The 21,540-nt window shown below is 40.2% G+C and overlaps 1 protein-coding gene across 2 annotated transcripts in view; it reads left to right on the top strand.

Annotated features, from left to right (window-relative positions):
• pcdh11 (protocadherin 11) overlaps positions 1-21,540 on the top strand; it is a 341,850-nt gene that overhangs the window by 316 nt on the left and 319,994 nt on the right. For both annotated transcript variants that reach the window (XM_088343958.1, XM_088343959.1), the window contains exons 1-2: positions 1-76; positions 12,320-12,891. The exon at positions 1-76 is cut by the window's left edge and continues 316 nt beyond it. In XM_088343958.1, coding sequence (XP_088200084.1) covers positions 12,352-12,891 — 540 coding nt within the window. In that variant the 5' untranslated portion in view covers positions 1-76; positions 12,320-12,351. The remainder of the gene's footprint in view (positions 77-12,319; positions 12,892-21,540) is intronic.

The raw sequence follows: 21,540 nt of genomic DNA on the forward strand, positions 1-21,540 counted from the left end.
ATTATTCCTTTTGATCAATAATCATGTTTTTACGCGGAGGCGCCACCGAGTGATTTTTACGCGCACCCCAAAAAAGGTAATCCATTTTTTCTTCTTCGTTTTCTTAATTTGTGTTAGTTAAACGAGCAAAATGCAGCGTGTGCGTCACTCCCCCCCCAAAAAACGAAAAAAAAAACGGATTTCGGCTTATTAAAGAATACAAATATGATTTTTTTCTACAACTCATTCGAAGTGCCAAGCACGTCAGCGTGGGTGCGCGGCAACAAGATCGTGGATCCGTCACGGTGGGGGGATTGGCATAGGGGAGGAGGGTGCAATCACTTGATTATAAGCCGCAGGTTTGCTCGTTAGAGATACAGGCTCACCGTGAACAAACTATTTAGCCTTTGGATTCAGTGAATTCGTGTGGTTTTGTCATCGGGCTAACTTGATTTTCTTTTAGGGGGGGGGCTCTGGGGGGCTACAATTATAATAACTTATTTTTATTTTATTTTTGGGAGTGGGAAGGGATGTGAGGGCAATCATTTGGCAAAAAAAGAATGGGAATGAGAGAGATAGAGAGAAAAAATAAAGAAATAATAAAAAATAAAATGAGAGAGTTTGAGAGGGACAGATAGAGAGAAAGACGGGGAGAAAAGGAAAAGAGCGAGAGAGCGAGCACAATATAAAACGAGAGAAATAGAGGAGAAAATGGAGAAAGAGAGAAATGGAGATTGCGAAAAGAGAAAAGAAAAGGGGGAAATATAAAGGGAAATGGATAGAGAGAAAGATTTGGAGAAGGAGAAATAGAAAAAAATAAAAGAGAAGAAGACAAAGAATTAAGAGAAAACGTGTTATAAAAAGAAAGAAGGAGAAATAAAAAAGGAGGGAGAGAAAAATGGAATGAAAATGGTGAGTGAGAGATTTAATGAGAAATAGAAAGAGCGATATACTCAGAGCAGGAGAAAAAAAGGAAAGTGAAGATAGGGGGATCAAATGAAAACGAAAAAAAAGAGAGAGAGAGAATAAAGAGAGAGAGAGCTATAGAATTAAAGAGAAAATACAGAGGAGAATATAGAAAATTGGTGTCTAAAATGAGTGAAATTCAAGAGATATTTTTTTAAGATACAATAAATTTACTATTTTTTTGGAGGCTGTTTTTATTATGATCAGATTCATTTATTTTTGGGGGGTTTCCGTCACATTTTGTATTCTTTTGGGGAGGGGGTCTAAAACGTTTTCCCGGGACGTCCCTGGATTCCTTCAAGCTTAAACTCATACTACGGATTACACTATACATTTTGGATTGAAACACTGATTCAAAATGTCCGTCACAGACTAGGATTTAAGACAATTGCTTTAATATAAGACCCCTTCCTCATTGGGACTAAACGTTATGGTCTTTGAATTTAGTGATTTTTGTGATCGGAATAACTGTTTTTTTTTCTTTTTGGAGGGATCGAGGGGGGGGCAGTCATTTTAGTCTAAGACCCTTTTCCAGTATAATCTTAGGAGATGCATCATGATTAAATCATCACCTATGTGGTCTTAAAATTCAGGGAATTCAAGTGATTTTGTGATTAGAATAACCTATATATATATATATATATATATATATATATATATATTGGGGGTGGGTGTTACTATTGCATGGAATGATCAGTTTAACTTATTTTTCTTCAGAATAATTTCACTTTATGTACCGGTTTCCAGTATGGTCTTAGGAGATGCATCATGATTAAATCATCATCTATGCGGTCTTAAAATTTCAGCGAAATCAAGTGATTTTGTCATTAGAATGACATATAGAGATATGGGGGGGGGGGGGGGGGGTTACTATTGCATCATGGAATGATCAGTTAACTTATTTTTCTTCAGAATAATTTCACTTACGAACCCCTTTCCAGTATTATCTTAGGAGATGCATCATAAATCATCATCTATGTGGTCTTGGAAAATTAGGGAATTCAAGTGATTTTGTGATTAGAATAACTTATATATATGTAGATATGGGGGGTGGGGGTTACTTTAGCGTCATGGAATGATCGGTTTAACTTATTTTTCTTCCGAATAATTTCACGTATGAAAATGTCCCTGAATCTTTTCAAGCTTATTCTTGACCTTTATACGATAAAAAACATTTTCGATTGAAATATTGCGTCTAAAAAATGTCCGCCTCGGACTACAAAACTCTCGACGGGGTGGAGGTCCGCTTGTTCATTGCTTTTTTGAGCTTGATCGGGCAAAAATATACACATAAATCACTGTTTTGAGCTTAATTGAGCAAAAATACACACAAAAATGACTGTTTTGAGCAAATTCGGGCAAAAATATACACAAAAATGACTGTTTTGAGCCAGATCTCGCAAAAATATTCACAAAAATGACTGGTTTTAGCTTATTTGAGCAAAAATATACACAGAAATGACTGTTTTGAGCCCAATCGAGCAAAAATATACACAAAAATGACTGTTTCGGGCCCAATCGAGCAAAAAACATACACAAAAATTAATGTTTTGAGCTTGATCGGGCAAAAATATACACATAAATCACTGTTTTGAGCTTAATTGAGCAAAAATACACACAAAAATGACTGTTTTGAGCAAATTCGGGCAAAAATATACACAAAAATGACTGTTTTGAGCAAATTCGGGCAAAAATATACACAAAAATGACTGTTTGTAGCCCAATTGAGCATAAAAATACACAAAAATTGACTGTTTTGAGCTAAATCTCACAAAAATATTCACAAAAATGACTGGTTTTAGCTTATTTGAGCAAAAATATACACAGAAATGACTGTTTTGAGCCCAATCGAGCAATAATATACACAAAAATGACTGTTTCGAGCCCAATCGAGCAAAAATATACACAGAAAATGACTGATTTGAGCCAAATCGAGCAAAAAACATACACAAAAATTAATGTTTTGAGCAAATTCTGGCAAAAATATACACAAAAATGTCTGTTTTGAGACAGATCTCGCAAAAATATTAAAAAAATGACTGGTTTTAGCTTATTTGAGCAAAAATATACACAGAAATGACTGTTTTGAGCCCAATCGAGCAAAATTATACACAAAAAATGACTGGTTTGAGCCAAATCGAGCAAAAACATACACAAAAACAGTATGTTTTGAGCTTGATCAGGCAAAAATATACACAAAAATGACTGTTTTAAGCTTAATCGAGCAAATATATAAACAAAAATGACTGTTTTGAGCTTGATTGAGGAAAAATATACACAAAAATGACTGTTTTAAGCCAGATCGAGCAACAATATAAACAAAAATCACCGTTTTGAGCATAATAGATTAAAATTATGGATGAAAATGCCCGTTTTGAGCCAGATTGAGCAAAAATATACACAAAAATGACTGTTTTGAGCTTGATCAGGCAAAAATATACACAAAAATGACTGTTTTAAGCTTAATCGAGCAAATATATTAACAAAAATGACTGTTTTGAGCTTGATTGAGGAAAAATATACACAAAAATGACTGTTTTAAGCCAGATCGAGCAACAATATAAACAAAAATCACCATTTTGAGCATAATAGATTAAAATTATGGATGAAAATGCCCGTTTTGAGCCAGATTGAGCAAAAATATACACAAAAATGACTGTTTTGAGCATAATCGAGTAAAATTATGGATACAAGTGACTGTTTGGGGCCAAATCTAGCAAAAAATACACAAAAATTACTGTTATGAGCCCAATCCAGCAAAAATATACACAACAATGACTGTTTTTAGCCAAATCTAGCAAAAGTATTCACATAAATGACTGTTATTAGCTTAATCGAGCAAAAATATACACAAAAATCACTGTTTTGACTCCTAGACCCCTTTACTCATTTGATCTTACTCGACGAGTGGTCTTGATGTCCAAATCGTTTGGTTTTTAAATTCAGTGACCACTTGTTTTTCTCAATGGGAGGCCGAGAGGGGTTTCTCATCTTCTTCGGAATAATTCAATAGACAAAAACGTTTGCATCTTGTCATCCCTGGAGCTTCCATTTTGCATTCTATTCATCCAATTTTATGTTCAGTCTACAGCTACTATGGGTGTCCTGAAACGTGCTATCATATATATTATTGTTTCTACAATGCAATGAATTCAAATCATTTTAATAATGATTTATTTTTGGGGGGAGAACGGGGGGCTAAACCCTATATCCAATAATGACACGCAATTTTGTCATTTATGGAGAAATCTGGGCTTGTATTTTATAGTCTTTCCTATTTAAATATTGGTTAAAAGCACTCTATTTTAGAATTGGAAAGGTTTTAGGACTAACTATATATGTAACTATATACAATTGTTTTTTTTTTTCCTAGTCGAGCTAAAGGGAACTATTCCTCCCTAGTGTTGCATCCGGAAAAAAGTCAGCCATGTTTATCCCGGTTCTCATGAAATCTATGTATTTTCTTCCAAAATGCAGTACTTAATAATAAAATGTAGTATTATTATTGATATATATATATATATATATTTTAGTTTTTCTGAGTTGAGCTAAAGGAACGATTAGTCCCAAGTGTTGCATCCGGAAAAAAGTCGGCCATGTTTTTTATTGGTTCTCATTAAATCCATTTATTTTCTTCCAAAATGCAGTACTTAATAATAAAAATGTAGTATTATTTTTTTTTAAATGTATATATATATATATATATATATATATATATATTATTTTTTTTTTTCCTAGTTGAGCTAAAAGAACTATTCGTCCCAAGTGTTGTATCCGGAAAAAAAGTCAGCCATGTTTTTATCGGTTCTCATGAAATCTATTTATTTTCTTCCAAAATGCAGTACTTAATAATAAAAATGTAGTATTGTTTATAAATATATATATATATATATATATATATATTTTTTTTTATTATTTTTTTTTTTTTTCTGAGTTGAGCTAAAGGAACTATTCGTCCCAAGTGTTGTATCCGGAAAAAAAGTCGGCCATGTTTTTATCGGTTCTCATGAAATCCATTTATTTTCTTCCAAAATGCAGTACTTAATAATAAAAATGGAGTATTAATTTTAATATATATATATATATTTTCCTACTTGCGCTAAAGGAACCATTAGTCCCAAGTGTTGGGACTAAAAAGTCGGCCATGTTTTTATTAGTTCTCATGAAATCTATTTATTTTCTTCCGAAATGCAGTACTTAATAATACAAATGTAGTATCATTATTGATATATATATATATATATATATATATATATATATATAATTTTCCTAGTTGAGCTAAAAAAAACATTAGTCAGTCCCAAGTGTTGCATCCAGGAAAAAAGTCGGCCATGTTTTTCCCAGTTCGAATAAAATCCATTTATTTTTTTCCGATATACAGTACTTATAAATATGAATGTAGTATTATTATTTTTGGTTTACTACAAAAAACAAATTCCCATAAATACATGTCAAAATCATGTGTATGTATTATATTGTAACGTCAGGAAGAAATACTACAAAATAGGAAAATAAATAAGAGTTATTACTCATCCTCTTCGCGTCACCGACATCTTCATTTATGATGAAAATTGCAGAAAACGAAAGGGGACACGTATATATCGCCCCCTTGAGGGCGGTTTTTACAACCGTTGCTGTAGTTTGTCGCGTAGCTAATGCGGAAAATACACAAACGGAAAATATTATTTGTTATTATTATTAATTATTTGCTGTCATGAAAAAAGAAACTGAAAGGGTGTTGCGGGACGACGAGGCACTCGGACCGGGTCCGGTCGGTGTGTCCGGACTCCATTTTGGAAGTCTTCCTAGGAAGTTTCGATTCCTGCCAGGTCCGAATATGGAGTGTGAGGGTTTAGGGGTGGGGAGGAGGGGACGTGCCAGTGACGGAAAGTGATGCAGTGCAGGCCTGCTTCTGGAAATCCGAAAGAAGAAAAAAACGGCGCAGTCTTCAACTGTAAGCAAAGGAGAGTCACACCGCTTCCTTACTTTCAATTATTGTGCTCCGATCTACAAAAAGGAAAAGGAAAACTGGCTTACGCGGTAGAATTGCCGTAATATTAAAGGCACAGTGTGTTATATTTCACAGTGCTAAAAAGCGCAAGGAAGACTATAAACTACTAGGACCAAAAAGTACAATTTTTTTTCTCCTGTTTTTTTTTCCTTTCTCTTGTTTGTTTTTTTCTTTTAAGGGAAAGTGTGTAAAATTTGACAAGATGTCGCGTTACAGTGTTGTGCAGCTGAAAACAGGAGCTAAAAAGCACAAGAAAGAATACAAACTATGAAGAATCACGGTGTTCAACCATTTTTCCTTTCAGTTTTTATGCCTTTTACTTGTTTTTTTCCCTTTCAAGGGACACTGTATTCCTCAGTCAGCGTTGTGATTAGTGTGCTTCCCATTTCTAGATCATCACAAACTTTGTTTCCATGGTTATCATGCTTTTGCTTTTGCCTTTAGCGTTGCTGCAAGGCTAGAGACCCCTAAACAATAATTTAAGTTAAAAAAAACAATATTCCAGTTGTACAGCCATATTCTTGAGTGATATGTGGGCCTTCTTCATATTTCTAGATAATCACAAGCTTTATTTCCATGGTCGCCATGTTTCGTTTACCCTTTTACCTTGTGAATCTAGCTTGTGAACACAGTACAACATAACAAACTATATCACTGATGTTACCACCATATTCCTTAGCCATGGTAGCGATTGGTGTGACTCCTTCATATTTCGATACCACCGCAAGCTTCGTTTCCATGGTTATCATATTTCGCTTCCCCTTTAAGCATCCCTGCAAGCCTTGGGAATAAAAAAATACAGTATGTATCGCCCATGTTACGTCATGGGAGTGCAATATTGCGCAGGTAGCCAATCGTGTACTTTTTTAGTTTTTCGAGATAATTGCAAGCTTCGTTTCCATGGTTATCACCTTTTTTACTTCTCCCTTTTGCATCAGCGCAAGCATTGGGACACATAGCAAAAAATAAAGTATGCAAAAATAGCCAACATTAAATTACGGACATAATTCTGGGAGCGATGTATGTGTCTTTTTTATCCATCCATCCATTATCTGCACTGCTTATCCTCAGTAGGGTCACGGGGGTGCTGGAGCCCATCCCAGCTATCTTCAGGCAGTGGGCAGGGGACTAGTTGCAGGGCACACGGAGAGAATTCACTGGCTCATTCACACCTAGGAACAATTGGGACCAGCCAATTAGTCTCACATGCATGTTTTTGGAATGTGGGAGGAAAACCACGCAGGCAGGGGGAGAACATGCAAACTCCACACCGGAGGTTCAATCTCATGACCTCAGAACTGTGCCGTACACACGCTAACCACTGCGCCGCCATGCTGCCCATGTTGCAATCATTTTAAGCTTAATTTCTGGGGTTATCATGTTTTTGCTTCTTTCTTTAGCATCACGGACCCATAACCAATAAATATAGTACAGACAATAGTTCCATTTTCTTTATAGTTACAATTAATATTCTTTACAGTCATTGAGGCCAATATCATAAAATATGAATTAGTTGCTGTCAATTAGAGGGCTTATTGTTTGAAAATTTAAAAACGGTTAAATGGGGTCCACTTGGAGAAGAAGTCTATATTTAGAGCGCTAAAAGCACTCCCACTAATTCCAAATATTAGCCTGGTTTCTCCTTAGGAGCTCAAATCTTCACGTGGGAAGCAAATGAGTCTTTTATTAGCGTATAATTATTGCCGTTTGTGTGATTGGAGGAGGCGGGGTTCGTACGGGTGCTTGAAATGCTCGCAAGTGCTTGAAATTGTTGCCGTCGCAGTGTGACTCTGTTGACCAGGCGATACATTAAGAAAACATGTTTGAATAGTGTGTGAAAAAGACGCCGACACGTCTGGTCTGGTAGCATGTCATGATGCCCTTGAAGCGTCAACGCCCCCTACTGGTTGTACCCAAAAGGACAGCTCTATTTAGAAATTCAGCACTTTTGGCTTGGCTCACTGAAAAGAGCCGGATCTTTTGCCTCTCAAACGGCTCCCCATTTTTTTTAATAACAAACTATCAAAAAATAATAAAACATGCAACAAATAATTTAGCCATCCATCCTTTATCTTCACTGCTTATCGTCAGTAGGGCCGCGGGGGTGCTGGAGCCAATCCCAGCCATCTTCGGCACACAGAGACAGACAACTCACTCGCTCATTCCCACCTAGGGACAATCTGGACTAGCCAATTAGCCTGGAAGGCTGTTTTTTTGGAATGTGGGAGGAAACGGGGAGAACATGCAAACTCCACAGAGGAGAGTCAATCTCGTGAACTCTGCTGCAAACGCGCTAACCACTGCTCCACTTTGCTGCTATATTTAATAATAAACTATCAAAAATAATAAAACATTTTGCAACAAAAATGTATCAATCCATCCGTTATCTTCACTGCTTATCATCAGTAGGGCCGCGGGGGTGCTGGAGCAGAGTGCGTATAACAAAATAAAAATATTGACTCTTCGGTGCTTTAAAAAAGTATTTCACCAAATAAGACACAGATCCTCTAAAAATATGCAAAAAAAAGACATTAAAAATGTAAAACAAAAAGCAAAAGCAAACAGTCGTTGATTGAACGATTGAATTCACTCAATATTATGAATATGAGTCGAAATTTGGCTCATTTTCCAGTCCAAATGGCGGAATTCATGTCAGTTTACAGCAGCCCATTGACATGAAAAGATCGTAGAGCTTAGATAGTGTTAGGTTTTAAATATTAAAGTGTATCCTTTACCAAATTGAACTATTGTTTCTTGATGGAAAAGATAAACAAGAATAACCGACATTTTCACAGATTTCATTTCATAAACAATTGAACTAAGTGAACTCCATCGAATTAGCCGAATTAGTGTCGCCCGAGTCTCTTTGTAGCCTTCTCTGAATTCCTCTAGCTTTCTCCTCTCGGCCCACTTCTTTCCGCAAGATGGTGTGCCGGCTCCTCCCATGGGCGTGCCAGGGAAACCCCCCTTGGGCTCCATCACCTCGCCTCGATGTCTGGAAAACAAAAAAAAAACTCAAATCAGCCGCCATTCCTATAAACAATATTCTCCACTAGGTTGCACTGACCCCGCCAGTGAATATCTTTTGCATTTAAATGTAATTTGTATTCGATCGTATAAAATCCTTTATAGTCAAATGTATAGAATCCTTCAATAGGAACATCTTAAAATAGCACAAAGTATATGCAAGAAGCAAGCTTTCCACTTACCGTATTTTCCGCACTATAAGGCGCATTTAAAAGTCTTATTTTTTTTCAAAAGCTGACCATGCGCCTTATAATACAGTGCGCCTTATATGTGGATCAATATTAAATTCGCAAGGTATCGCAACTTACGCAACAGCCGCCGACTCGATTTTCCCCCGAACGTGGAGTAGTCCGCGGGATTTATATACCGGCGTTTCATTGGCTAACCAATGTGTCAATCATCATTTGAATTGAACGCTATTGGCTAAAGTTATTCGGAGCCTCGGATTGGCTAGAGGGCCAAAACAAACCCTGCAATTGGCCGAAGAAGATGACTGAATAGCAAGCTTGAAACATGTTTCATTAGTCTGTATTTGTAAATATTTGACTCTCCTGGATTTACTACACTCACGGATATAAGAGGACCATGGTTGCACATTATTATTGAACACAACGACTTCAGTGAGCTACTCCGGCTATATATTTTCCCAGTATCTTGTTTTAGAACGATCTTGATGTTGCTGTGATGAGTTGAGTGAATTCAACTCAATTCCAAGTGTTTATTGTCATATGCACAGTAAAGTTGCGAGCGAAAAAGAAAATAGAAACTAAGGAATGGTTGGCATTTCTTGAATCCCTAGACTTTAACCTTCCGAATGATGGAACGATGCATTTGAGTGACATGGTACGGACACCGCATCCGCATGTGTCTACGACACGTATTTGCTTCTTTGCAAGCTTTGGGAATGTTAAGGGGGTAATCAGTTGGACTGAACCATTTGACTGTTTTGTCCACGTTCCCATTGTAGCGCCTTATAATCCGGTGCGCCTTATGTATGGAAAATATAGGACCAAAAACTATTTTTTGGGGGTGCGCCCTATAACCCGGTGCGCCTTATAGTGCGGAAAATACGGTACACTTTTTTCCTTGGATTACTTTCAACGGGCACCTGGACTCTGCAGTTCTGCATTAAATGTTAAGTACCGGTATCATTTTCCGTTCATTTTGCCGGCTGTGTTTTTTGGACTTTATCGGGTATTGGTTAAATTTGTGTTTGAATTGCGTTTTTTTCAATGTGGGCGCATGCGGCTAATATACAGGTGCGGCTTGTGTATGTACAAAATCGGTTTTGTGGTCGGTGCGGCTTATAATCAGGTGCGCTCTATAGTCTGGAATTTATGGTAATTGGTTATAGGACCAAAAACTATGTTTTGGGGGTGCGCCCTATAACCCGGTGCGCCCTATAGCGCGGAAAATACAGTAGTTTTTTTTTTTTTTTTTGTGGACTTTGATGACTAAAATCATCTTTTGATGGGTACTGGATTTCTTCCTTGAAAGTGCTTAAAAGTGCTTGAATTCGGCCGTGAAAAAAACGTGCAGGAACCTCGAGAGAGAAACAAAAAAAGAAATCAGGCGGCACGATTACGCAGATGGATAGAATTTGTCTAGTGTTAACCTTTACTGGCTGCTTGTTAGCAAAGGTTAATGCCGGAGAAATGACGGGAATTAGCTTTCTCGGACGTAGCCCCAAAGCTTCTTTTACAATTGCTTGAGATTTATAGGTTTACACACTTTTACACACACACATCTATAAGAGAGAGAGGAGAAAAAGAAAAGATAGAAATTGGGAGAAAGACAGGGAGTAAAATGAGTAAAGAGAGAGAGAGAGAAAGGAAAATAGAGAAAAAGAGAAGATAGAAATTGAGAGAAAGACAGAGAGTAAAATGAATAAAGAGAGAGAGAGAGAAAAGAAAATAGAGAAAAGGAGAAGATAGAAACTGAGAGAAAGAAAGAGAGTAAAATGAATAAAGAGAGAGAGAAAAAGAAAAGAGAAAAAGAGAAGATAGAAATTGAGAGAAAGACAGAGAGTAAAATGAATAAAAGGAGAGAGAGGAAAAAAGAAAATAGAGAAAAAGAGAAGAGAGAAATTGAGAGAAAGACAGAGAGTAAAATGAATAACGAGAAAGAGGGAAAAAAGAAAATAGAGCAAAGAGAAGATAGAAATTGAGAGAAAGACAGAGAGTAAATAGAATAAAGAGAGGGAGAAAAAGAAAATAAAGAAAAATAAAATAGAGAAAAAGAGAAGATAGAAATTAAAAGAATGACAAACTGTAAAATGAATAGAGAAAAAAAATAGAGAAAAGAGAAGATAAACATTGACAGAAAGACAGAGAGTAAAATTAATAAAGAGGGAGGGAAGAAACAAAATACAGAAAAAAAGAAGATAGAAATTGAGAGAAAGAAAGAGAGTAAAATGAATAAAGAGAGAGAGAAAAAAGAAAATAGAGAATAAGAGAAGACAGAAATCGATAGAAAGACAGAAAGTAAAATGAATAAAGAGAGAGAGAAAAAAGAAAATAGAGAATAAGAGAAGATAGAAATTGAGAGAACCACAGAGAGTAAAATGAATAAAGAGAGATAGAAAAAGAAAATAGAGAAATTGAAAACTAAAAATTGAGAGAAAGACAGAGAGTAAAATGAATAAAGAGAGAGAGAAAAAATAAAATAAAGAAAAAAAGAAAGAGAAAATAGAAATTGAGAGAAAGACAGACAGTAAAATGAATAAAGAGGGAGAGAAAAAAAATAGAGAAAAAGAGAAGATGGAAATTGAGAGAAAGACAGCGAGTAAAAGGAATAAAGAGAGAGAGAAAATAAAATAGAGAAACAGAAAAGGAAAGAGAAAAACAAAGAGAGAAAATGAGAGAGACAGAGAGAGAGAGAGAGAGAGGGAGAGAGAGAAAGAGAAAGAGAGAGAGAGTAAGATAAAGAGAGGAAGACAGAAGGAAAGAAAGGGGAGAAAGAGAAATAAAGAGAGAACGGGAGAAAAAAGGAAGGAATGAAAGAAAAGAAGAAAGGATAAAGAAAGGAAGAGAAAGAAAGGAATAAATAGGAAGTACGGTTAATTTGACTCAGTCAACCACAAAAATTCACTTACTAGAAAATCACAATGACCCAACATGAGCGTTCTATTTGTCCCCAGGGTGCACCCTGGGGCCCGCGGACACCACGTTAGAGACCCCTGCTAATATAAATACAAATTCACAACAAAAATGACTCAAATAAGATGAGGGGCGGAGTTTTGATCAAAGATCTTAAAATGAGGAAAGATGACCACTTCTAAATATTTTTGCAGCGCATGAAAAAAAAATTGACCCGCTCTTGCTATTTTTTTCTCAGAATTGCTCCCGCGGAAGCGCCACGGCCCCATTATGAACCCGTCAAGTCCCAAGTCCTTGTTCCTGGTCTTCCTGACCTGCTGGGTTTTCCCGAGCCGGGCTCAGGAGAAGGACTACACGGTGAAGGAGGAACAACCGGAAAACGTCCGCATCGGGAACCTCCGCCGGGACCTGGACCTCAAACTGGACCCCGATGTCCGTCTCTCGTCCCCGCTGCAGTTCAAACCGGTCTACAAAACGGGGGACGTCCCCCTGGTCAGGGTGGAGAGCGCCACGGGCGAGCTAATGACCACCGCCCACCGGATCGACCGGGAGAAGTTATGCTCGGCGCTTTTCGGGGAAAAACGATGCTACTACGAGATGGAGGTGGCGGTCCTGCCCGACGAGATCTTCCGATTGGTGAAGATTCGGTTTTTGATCGAGGACGTCAACGACAACGCCCCGCTTTTCCAGTCCACCGTCATCAACATTTCCATTCCCGAGAACACGGCCGTCAACAGCCGATACCCCGTGCCCTCCGCCTTCGACCCCGATATCGGGCTCAACGGGATTCAGCATTACGAGTTGGTCAAGGTGAGTGGGGGTGCTACCCCGGGATACGGCGACCCCGCCTTATGACCGTTTTTCTTGTGTACAAGGGAGAAATCTAGTCATTTTTCGGTTAAATGTCCCTGAAAAATCAAACTCCGGATGCTATTACATCCATAATAGTCTACAGTACTACCCCGGGATACGGCGACCCTGCCTTATGACCGTTTTTCTTGTGTACAAGGGAGAAATCTAGTCATTTTTCGGTTAAATGTCCCTGAAAAATCAAACTCCGGATGCTATTACATCCGTAATAGTCTACAGTACTACCCCGGGATACGGCGACCCCGCCTTATGACCGTTTTTTTCCTGTGTGGAGCGATACACGCGAGAAATCTAGTAGTTTTTCGGTTAAATGTCCCTAGTTTACAGTACTTACCCCGGGATACGGCGACCCCGCCTTATGACGTTTTTTTCTTGTGTGGAGCGAGTAATCTAGTCATTTTTCGGTTAAATGTCCCTGAAAAATCAAACTCCGGATGCTATTACATCCATAATAGTCTACAGTACTACCCCGGGATACGGCGACCCCGCCTTATGACCGTTTTTCTTGTGTACAAGGGAGAAATCTAGTCGTTTTTCGGTTAAATGTCCCCGAAAAATCAAACTCCGGATGCTATTACATCCATAATAGTTTACAGTATTACCCCGGGATACGGCGACCCCGCCTTATGACCGTTTTTTCTTGTGTACAAGGGAGAAATCTAGTCGTTTTTCGGTTAAATGTCCCTGAAAAATCAAACTCCGGATGCTTTTACATCCATGATAGTTTACAGTACTACCCCGGGTTATGGCGACCCCGCCTTATGACCGTTTTTTCTTTTGTGGAGCGAGTAATCTCGTCGTTTTTCGGTTAAATGTCCATAATAGTTTACAGTACTACCCCGCCTTACGGTGTTTTTCTTGTGTTTTTTTTCTTCCAGTCGTATTTCGGTTAAATATAAAAAAAATAATAATAATAACATCTCTTGATGCTTTTCCATTTATAGTTTACAGTTGATCCCCAGGATACGGCGACCCCGCCTTATGGTGTTTTTCTTGTGTTTTTTCTTCTTGTCGTCTTTCGGTTAAGTATTAAAAAAATCTCTTGATGCTTATATAAATACAAGTTTACAGTAGATACCCAGGATATGGCAACCCCGCCTTAAGACGTTTTTTCTTGTGTGGAGCGAGTAATCTAGTCGTTTTTCAGTTAAATATTTTTTAAAAAATCTCTTGATGCTTTTCTATATATACACAAGTGTACAGTAGATACCCAGGATACGGCGACCCCACCATAAGACCGTTTTTTCTTGTGTGGAGCGACACGCGAGAAATCTAGTCATTTTTCGGTTAAATGTCCCCGAAAAATCAAACTCCGGATGCTTTTACATCTATAATAGTTTACAGTACTACCCCGGGATACGGCGACCCCACCTTATGACCGTTTTTTCTTGTGTGGAGCGAGTAATCTAGTCGTTTTTCAGTTAAATATTAAAAAACAAAATAAAATCTCTTGATGCTTTTCTATATAAACAAGTGTACAGTAGATACCCAGGATACGGCGACCCCGCCTTATGACGTTTTTTTCTTGTGTGGAGCGAGTAATCTAGTCGTTTTTCGGTTAAATATCCCCGAAAAATCAAACTCCGGATGCTTTTACATCCATGATAGTTTACAGTACTACCCCGGGATACGGCGACCCCGCCTTATGACGTTTTTTTCTTGTGTGGAGCGACACACTAGCAATCAAGTCATTGTTTTTGTTAAATATTAAAAAAAAATATCTTGGTACTTTTCCAGATATACAAGTTTACAGTAGATACCCAGGATACGGCGACCCCGCCTTATGATGTTTATTTCTTGTGTTTTCTAATGGAAGCTAATGCATTGTGGCCCCATGAGTGCAGTTCACTTTCGGTTTAAAAAATAATAAAAAAGAACTGCAGGGCCTGAGGAAAATGCTTTCTTATTGGCCCCTGTTTGCGGCATTATGCGATCGGGGGTAATGGAAAATAATGTGTTGTGGCCCTATGAGTGCAGTTCACTTTTGGTTGAAAGAATGACAAAAAAGAACTGCTGGGCCTGAGGAAAATACTCTCTTATTGGCCCCCGTTTACAGCAATATGCGATCGGGGGTAATGGAAAATAATGTGTTGTTGCCCCATGAGTGCAGTTCACTTTCGGTTAAAAAATCACAAAATGAACTGCCAGGCCTGAGGAAAATACTCCTATATTGGCCCCTGTTTGAAGCAATATGCGATCAGGGGTAATGGAAGACAATTGAACGTGGCCCTGTGAGTGCAGTTCACTTTCGGTTAAGAAATCACAAAATGAACTGCCAGGCCTGAGGAAAATACTCCTATATTGGCCCTTGTTTGAAGCAATATGCGATCGGGGGTAATGGAAGACAATTGAACGTGGCCCTGTGAGTGCAGTTCACTTTCGGTTAAAAAAATCACAAAAAGAACTGCCAGGCCTGAGGAAAATACTCTCTTATTGGCCCCTGTTTTCAGCAATATGCGATCGGGGGTAATGGAAAATAATGTGTTGTGGCCCCATGAGTGCAGTTCACTTTCGATTAAAAAATCACAAAATGAACTGCCAGGCCTGAGGAAAATACTCCTATATTGGCCCCTGTTTGAAGCAATATGCGATCAGGGGTAATGGAAGACAATTGAACGTGGCCCTGTGAGTGCAGTTCACTTTCGGTTAAAAAAATCACAAAAAGAACTGCCAGGCCTGAGGAAAATATTTTTTTATTGGCCCCTCCTTGCAGTAATATGCGATCAGGGGTAATGGAAGATAATGGATTGTAGCCTTGTGAGTGCAGTTCACTTTCGGTTAAGAAATCACAAAATGAACTGCCAGGCCTGAGGAAAATACTCCTATATTGGCCCCTGTTTGAAGCAATATGCGAGCGGGGGTAATGGAAGATAATGGATTGTGGCCCTGTGAGTGCAGTTCACTTTCGGTTAAAAAAATCACAAAAAGAACTGCCAGGCCTGAGGAAAATACTACTATATTGGCCCCTGTTTGCAGCAATATGCGATCAGGGGTAATGGATCCAGGGATATTTTTCAAGGTTTTGTTTTACTAGTGTCTGTGCTTTTCCTTGGAGAAGAATAATGCGATTATTCATGCCATAAATATATCACAATATTTAATACACCTAATTAAGGTTTCCGTGTGTTACCTGAAAATGCCGCCCTGGCATTTATGGAATTGCCGAGTCGGCATCGAGCAGAGGCTCCCGTTGTCGGCGACCGATCGTTAGCTCTTATTAAATTATTAAAACTGTGTATGTCTTAATATTTTTTTAATTTTTGGTGGAAAAACGGGTGCAAAAATCAGGACCTACGGGAGTCAGGGACATAAATGCTTGCCTTGTAACAACAGAGGTTCACTGACGGACTGACAACAGGAGAGTGACAGGACTGAGCTGACAAAGACAAAATGAATAAATAAACACATAAATATTCAAAAGAGGCAGCACGGCGGCGCAGTGGTTAGCGCGTGTGCGGCACAGTTCTGAGGTCGTGGGAACCTCCTGCGTGGGTTCAAATCCAGCTCCCGGCCTTACTGTGCGGAGTTTGTATGTTCTCCCCGTGCTTGCGTGGGTTTCCTCCGGGCACTCCGGTTTCCTCCCACATTCCAAAAACATGCATTTCAGGTGAATTGGCCGGTCCAAATTGTCCCTAGGTGAGTGAGTTGTCTGTCCCCGTGTCCCCTGCCCACTGCCCGTTGATTGCTGGGATGGGCTCCAGGGCTCCAGCACCCCCGCGACCCTACTGAGGAAAAGCGGTGCAGCTAATGAGATGGGATGAGATATTCAAAAGAACCCCCTTGCCAAAATACAAATAATAATAAAAAAAAAAACATTGAAAAGGTTCCAAACCAAAAAATGAATACCAATTCAACAAAGAAGACACATAGATCATCTGTACATAAAATCCTTCAAACTGAAAAAGAAAACTAGATTCATTAATAACTAAATCAGAATATTTTTTTAAGTCGATCTGGTTGGCAGTGGTCAGGATCTCGCCCGTGGCGCTCTCCACCCTGACCAGGGGGACGTCCCCCGTTTTGTAGACCGGTTTGTTTTGGCAATATCTCATCTCATCTCATTAGCCGTACCGCTTATCCTCATTAGGGTCGCGGGGGGGCTGGAGCCCATCCTGGCAATCATCGAGCAGTGGGCAGGGGACACCCTGAACTGGTTGCCAGCCAATCGCAGGGCACACAGGGACAGACAACTCATTCGCTCATCCACACCTAGGGACAATTTGGACCGGCCAATTCACCTGAAATGCATGTTTTTTGGAATGTGCACGGGGAGAACATACAAACTCCGCACAGGAAGTCTGGAGCTGGATTTGAACCCACGACAGGTTCCCATGACATGAACTGTGCCGCACAAGCGCTAACCACTGCCCCACCGTGCTGCCCATTTTGGCAATATATCTAGAAATAATTAAAAAGAAATGTAAAAAATATATTGTTTTTCCAACATCTCAAAAAATTGATAAATATGAAATTAAAACATTAAAGCTAAAAAAAAAAAAAAAAAAAAAAAAAAAAATCTAACCGAGTCTTGACACGCTATTGGTGTCATGATTACTGATGTGAATCACTCTGATTGGCTCCCGATCAGTACTTTTACCCCCTCCTATCCGTCCCTTTTTGTCAGCCCATCTGCGAAACTCAGTGAACACTAGGCAAGGCTTTTTCGACCCTGACTCCCACCTGTTTCTGCTCCTGTCTGTCCCCCGGCTTCGACCTGTTTTTGGTACTAACCACGTCTACTCTCCCGTCCCGGCTTTTGACCTCTTTTTGTCCCCGACCACGTCTACTCTCCTCTCCTGGCTTTCGACTTGTTTCCGATCCCGACCACGTTTTTTATCTCCTATCCCGGCTACTGACCTGTTTTTTTCCGTTCCCGACACCGCTATCGCTCGCCACGGAAGTCCCTGCGTTTAGAGCGACCTGCTTCCAGCGTCCAGCGATCACCAAATCGTGGGTGCAACCATTTCTCTTTCTTCCGATATAACTGAGAGAAACGCAAGTGGGTCCTGTCTCCGTTCTGGTCCTGACAAGGTTGTACAGCTGAAACCTCATCTCATCTCATCAGCTGCACCGCTTATCCTCAGTAGGGTCGCGGGGATGCTGGAGCCCATCCCAGCAATCATCGGGCAGTGGGCAGGGGACACCCTGGACTAGTTACCAGCCAATCGCAGGGCACACGGGGACAGACAACTCACTCGCTCATTCACACCTAGGGACAATTTGGACCGGCCAATTCACCTGAAATGCATGTTTTTGGAACGTGGGAGGAAACCGGAGTGCCCGGAGGAAACCCACGCAAGCACGGGGAGAACATACAAACTCCACACAGCTGAAACCCAAGATCTTGAAAATGATTAAAAATACGGAAGTGACTCCAGCAAGAAAATCTTCTTAAGGCCTGTTAATTCTTGCAAGTCGAGGGGTTTAATATCATCTTTTCAATAAATCCTCCCACTTTGCATCCACCCGCTAACTACAATGCACCAGCTCAAGTCACATTACCGCAGTGTTTTCTACTGAACCGAATAGAAAATGGCCGACCGACGTTACGCATGACCGGGATGCTTTGCAATCGGGTCCTTTGTCCTTTCCCACAATGCACCGCTCCACAAAACGGTAGACAAAACAGTTCCCGTAAGCGCATCCTTGGCATTCATTGGCTCTCGTTAATGCGTCATTGTCCGTCTTTGTGTTCCGAGAGCCCGTCCCTGACCCCCCCAAAAAGAAGACGTTTTGTAAAAATGTCCACGTTCCGGTCGTGAATGTTGAAAACTTTCCAAGTCGCTAATCCGCACGTGGGAAAAAAAAAACTCCGAACGATACTGCGGCTTAGCATGGTGCTGGACAAAATGGCCGCCAATCCGCATTAGCTGGTGTCACACAAAAGCTTTTTTTGCTACGTTACGCTTTCCCCGAGCTAGGCGAGGAAGCGTCCCGTTCCTGTCCTGCACCCGACAAATTTGGGACCGTTAGACTTGGTTTCGTCCAAAAATAGTTTCCGGACTGAAAAATAGTCAACCGACATCACTGGCACGTCAAATCCCTCGGCCAAAAATAATACGTTTCATAAATGTTCTGTGAAGGAAGGAAGGATGAAGACGAGGAAGAAGGAAGGAAGGAAATGAGGAAAGAATGGTGAGAAGGAAGGAAGGAACGGATAAAGGAAATGCAAAGAGGGAAGGAAGTAACAGGTAAAGGGAATTTGAAGAGGGGAAAGAAGGAAGGAAGGAAGGAAGGAAGGAAGGAAGGAAGGAAGGAAGGAAGGAAGGAAGGAAGGAAGGAAGGAAGGAAGGAAGGAAGGAAGGAAGGAAGGAAGGAAAGAAATGAGGAAAGAATGCTGAGAAGGAACAGATGAAGGAAATGCAAAGAGTGAAGGAAGTGACAGGTCAAGGGAATTAGAAGGGGGGAAGGAAGGAGGAAGACGAGGAAGAAGGAAGGAAGAAGATGAGGAAGAAGGAAGAAAGGAAACGAGGAAAGAATGGTGAGAAGGAAGGAAGGAACAGATAAAGGAAATGCAAAGAGAGAAGGAAGTAACAGGTAAAGGGAATTCGAAGAGGGGAAAGAAGGAAGGTAGGAAGGAAGGAGGGAAGGAAGGAAGGAAAGAAGGAAGGAAGGAAAAGAGGAAAGAATGATGAGAAGGAAGGAAGGAACAGATAAAGGAAATGCAAAGAGGGAAGGAAGTAACAGGTAAAGGGAATTAGAAGAGGGGAAGGAAGGAAGGAAGGAAGGAAGGAAGGAAGGAAGGAAGGAAGGAAGGAAGGAAGGAAGGAAGGAAGGAAGGAAGGAAGGAAGGGAGGGAGGAAGGAAGGAAGGAAGGAAGGAAAGAAATGAGGAAAGAATGCTGAGAAGGAACAGATGAAGGAAATGCAAAGAGGGAAGGAAGTGACAGGTCAAGGGAATTAGAAGGAGGGAAGGAAGGAGGAAGACGAGGAAGAAGGAAGGAAGAAGATGAGGAAGAAGGAAGAAAGGAAACGAGGAAAGAATGGTGAGAAGGAAGGAAGGAACAGATAAAGGAAATGCAAAGAGAGAAGGAAGTAACAGGTAAAGGGAATTCGAAGAGGGGAAAGAAGGAAGGTAGGAAGGAAGGAGGGAAGGAAGGAAGGAAAGAAGGAAGGAAGGAAAAGAGGAAAGAATGATGAGAAGGAAGGAAGGAACAGATAAAGGAAATGCAAAGAGGGAAGGAAGTAACAGGTAAAGGGAATTAGAAGAGGGGAAGGAAGAAAGGAAGGAGGGAAGGAAGGAAGGAAGGAAGGAAGGAAGGAAGGAAGGAAGGAAGGGAGGAAGGAAGGAAAAAAGGAAGGAAGGAAGGAAGGAAGGAAATAAATGAGGAAAGAATGATGAGAAGGAACAGATGAAGGAAATGCAAAGAGGGAAGGAAGTGACAGGTCAAGGGAATTAGAAAGGGGGAAGGAAGGAGGAAGACGAGGAAGAAATAAGGAAGAAAATGAGGAAGAAAGAAGGAAGGAAACGAGGAAGAAGGAAGGAAAAAGACAAGGAAGAAGGAAGGAAGGAAATGAGGGAGTAATGGTGAGAAGGAAGGAACGATAAAGGAAATGCAAAGAGGGAAGGAAGTAACAGGTAAAGGGAATTAGAAGAGGGGAAGAAGGAAGGAAGGAATGAAGGAAGGAAGGAAGGAAGGAAGGAAGGAAGGAAGGAAGGAAGGAAGGAAGGAAGGAAGGAAGGAAGGAAGGAAGGAAGGAAGGAAGGAAGGAAGGAAAGAAATGAGGAAAGAATGCTGAGAAGGAACAGATGAAGGAAATGCAAAGAGTGAAGGAAGTGACAGGTCAAGGGAATTAGAAGGGGGGAAGGAAGGAGGAAGACGAGGAAGAAGGAAGGAAGAAGATGAGGAAGAAGGAAGAAAGGAAACGAGGAAAGAATGGTGAGAAGGAAGGAAGGAACAGATAAAGGAAATGCAAAGAGAGAAGGAAGTAACAGGTAAAGGGAATTCGAAGAGGGGAAAGAAGGAAGGTAGGAAGGAAGGAGGGAAGGAAGGAAGGAAAGAAGGAAGGAAGGAAAAGAGGAAAGAATGATGAGAAGGAAGGAAGGAACAGATAAAGGAAATGCAAAGAGGGAAGGAAGTAACAGGTAAAGGGAATTAGAAGAGGGGAAGGAAGGAAGGAAGAAAGGAAGGAAGGAAGGAAGGAAGGAAGGAAGGAAGGAAGGAAGGAAGGAAGGAAGGAAGGAAGGAAGGAAGGAAGGAAGGGAGGGAGGAAGGAAGGAAGGAAGGAAGGAAAGAAATGAGGAAAGAATGCTGAGAAGGAACAGATGAAGGAAATGCAAAGAGGGAAGGAAGTGACAGGTCAAGGGAATTAGAAGGGGGGAAGGAAGGAGGAAGACGAGGAAGAAGGAAGGAAGAAGATGAGGAAGAAGGAAGAAAGGAAACGAGGAAAGAATGGTGTGAAGGAAGGAAGGAACAGATAAAGAAAATGCAAAGAGAGAAGGAAGTAACAGGTAAAGGGAATTCGAAGAGGGGAAAGAAGGAAGGTAGGAAGGAAGGAGGGAAGGAAGGAAGGAAAGAAGGAAGGAAGGAAAAGAGGAAAGAATGATGAGAAGGAAGGAAGGAACAGATAAAGGAAATGCAAAGAGGGA

This window comes from Urocampus carinirostris, chromosome 9, assembly GCF_059441175.1.
Source record: "Urocampus carinirostris isolate Australia breed hairy pipefish chromosome 9, RoL_Ucar_1.0, whole genome shotgun sequence".
In the NCBI taxonomy this organism is placed as follows: Eukaryota; Metazoa; Chordata; class Actinopteri; order Syngnathiformes; family Syngnathidae; genus Urocampus; species Urocampus carinirostris.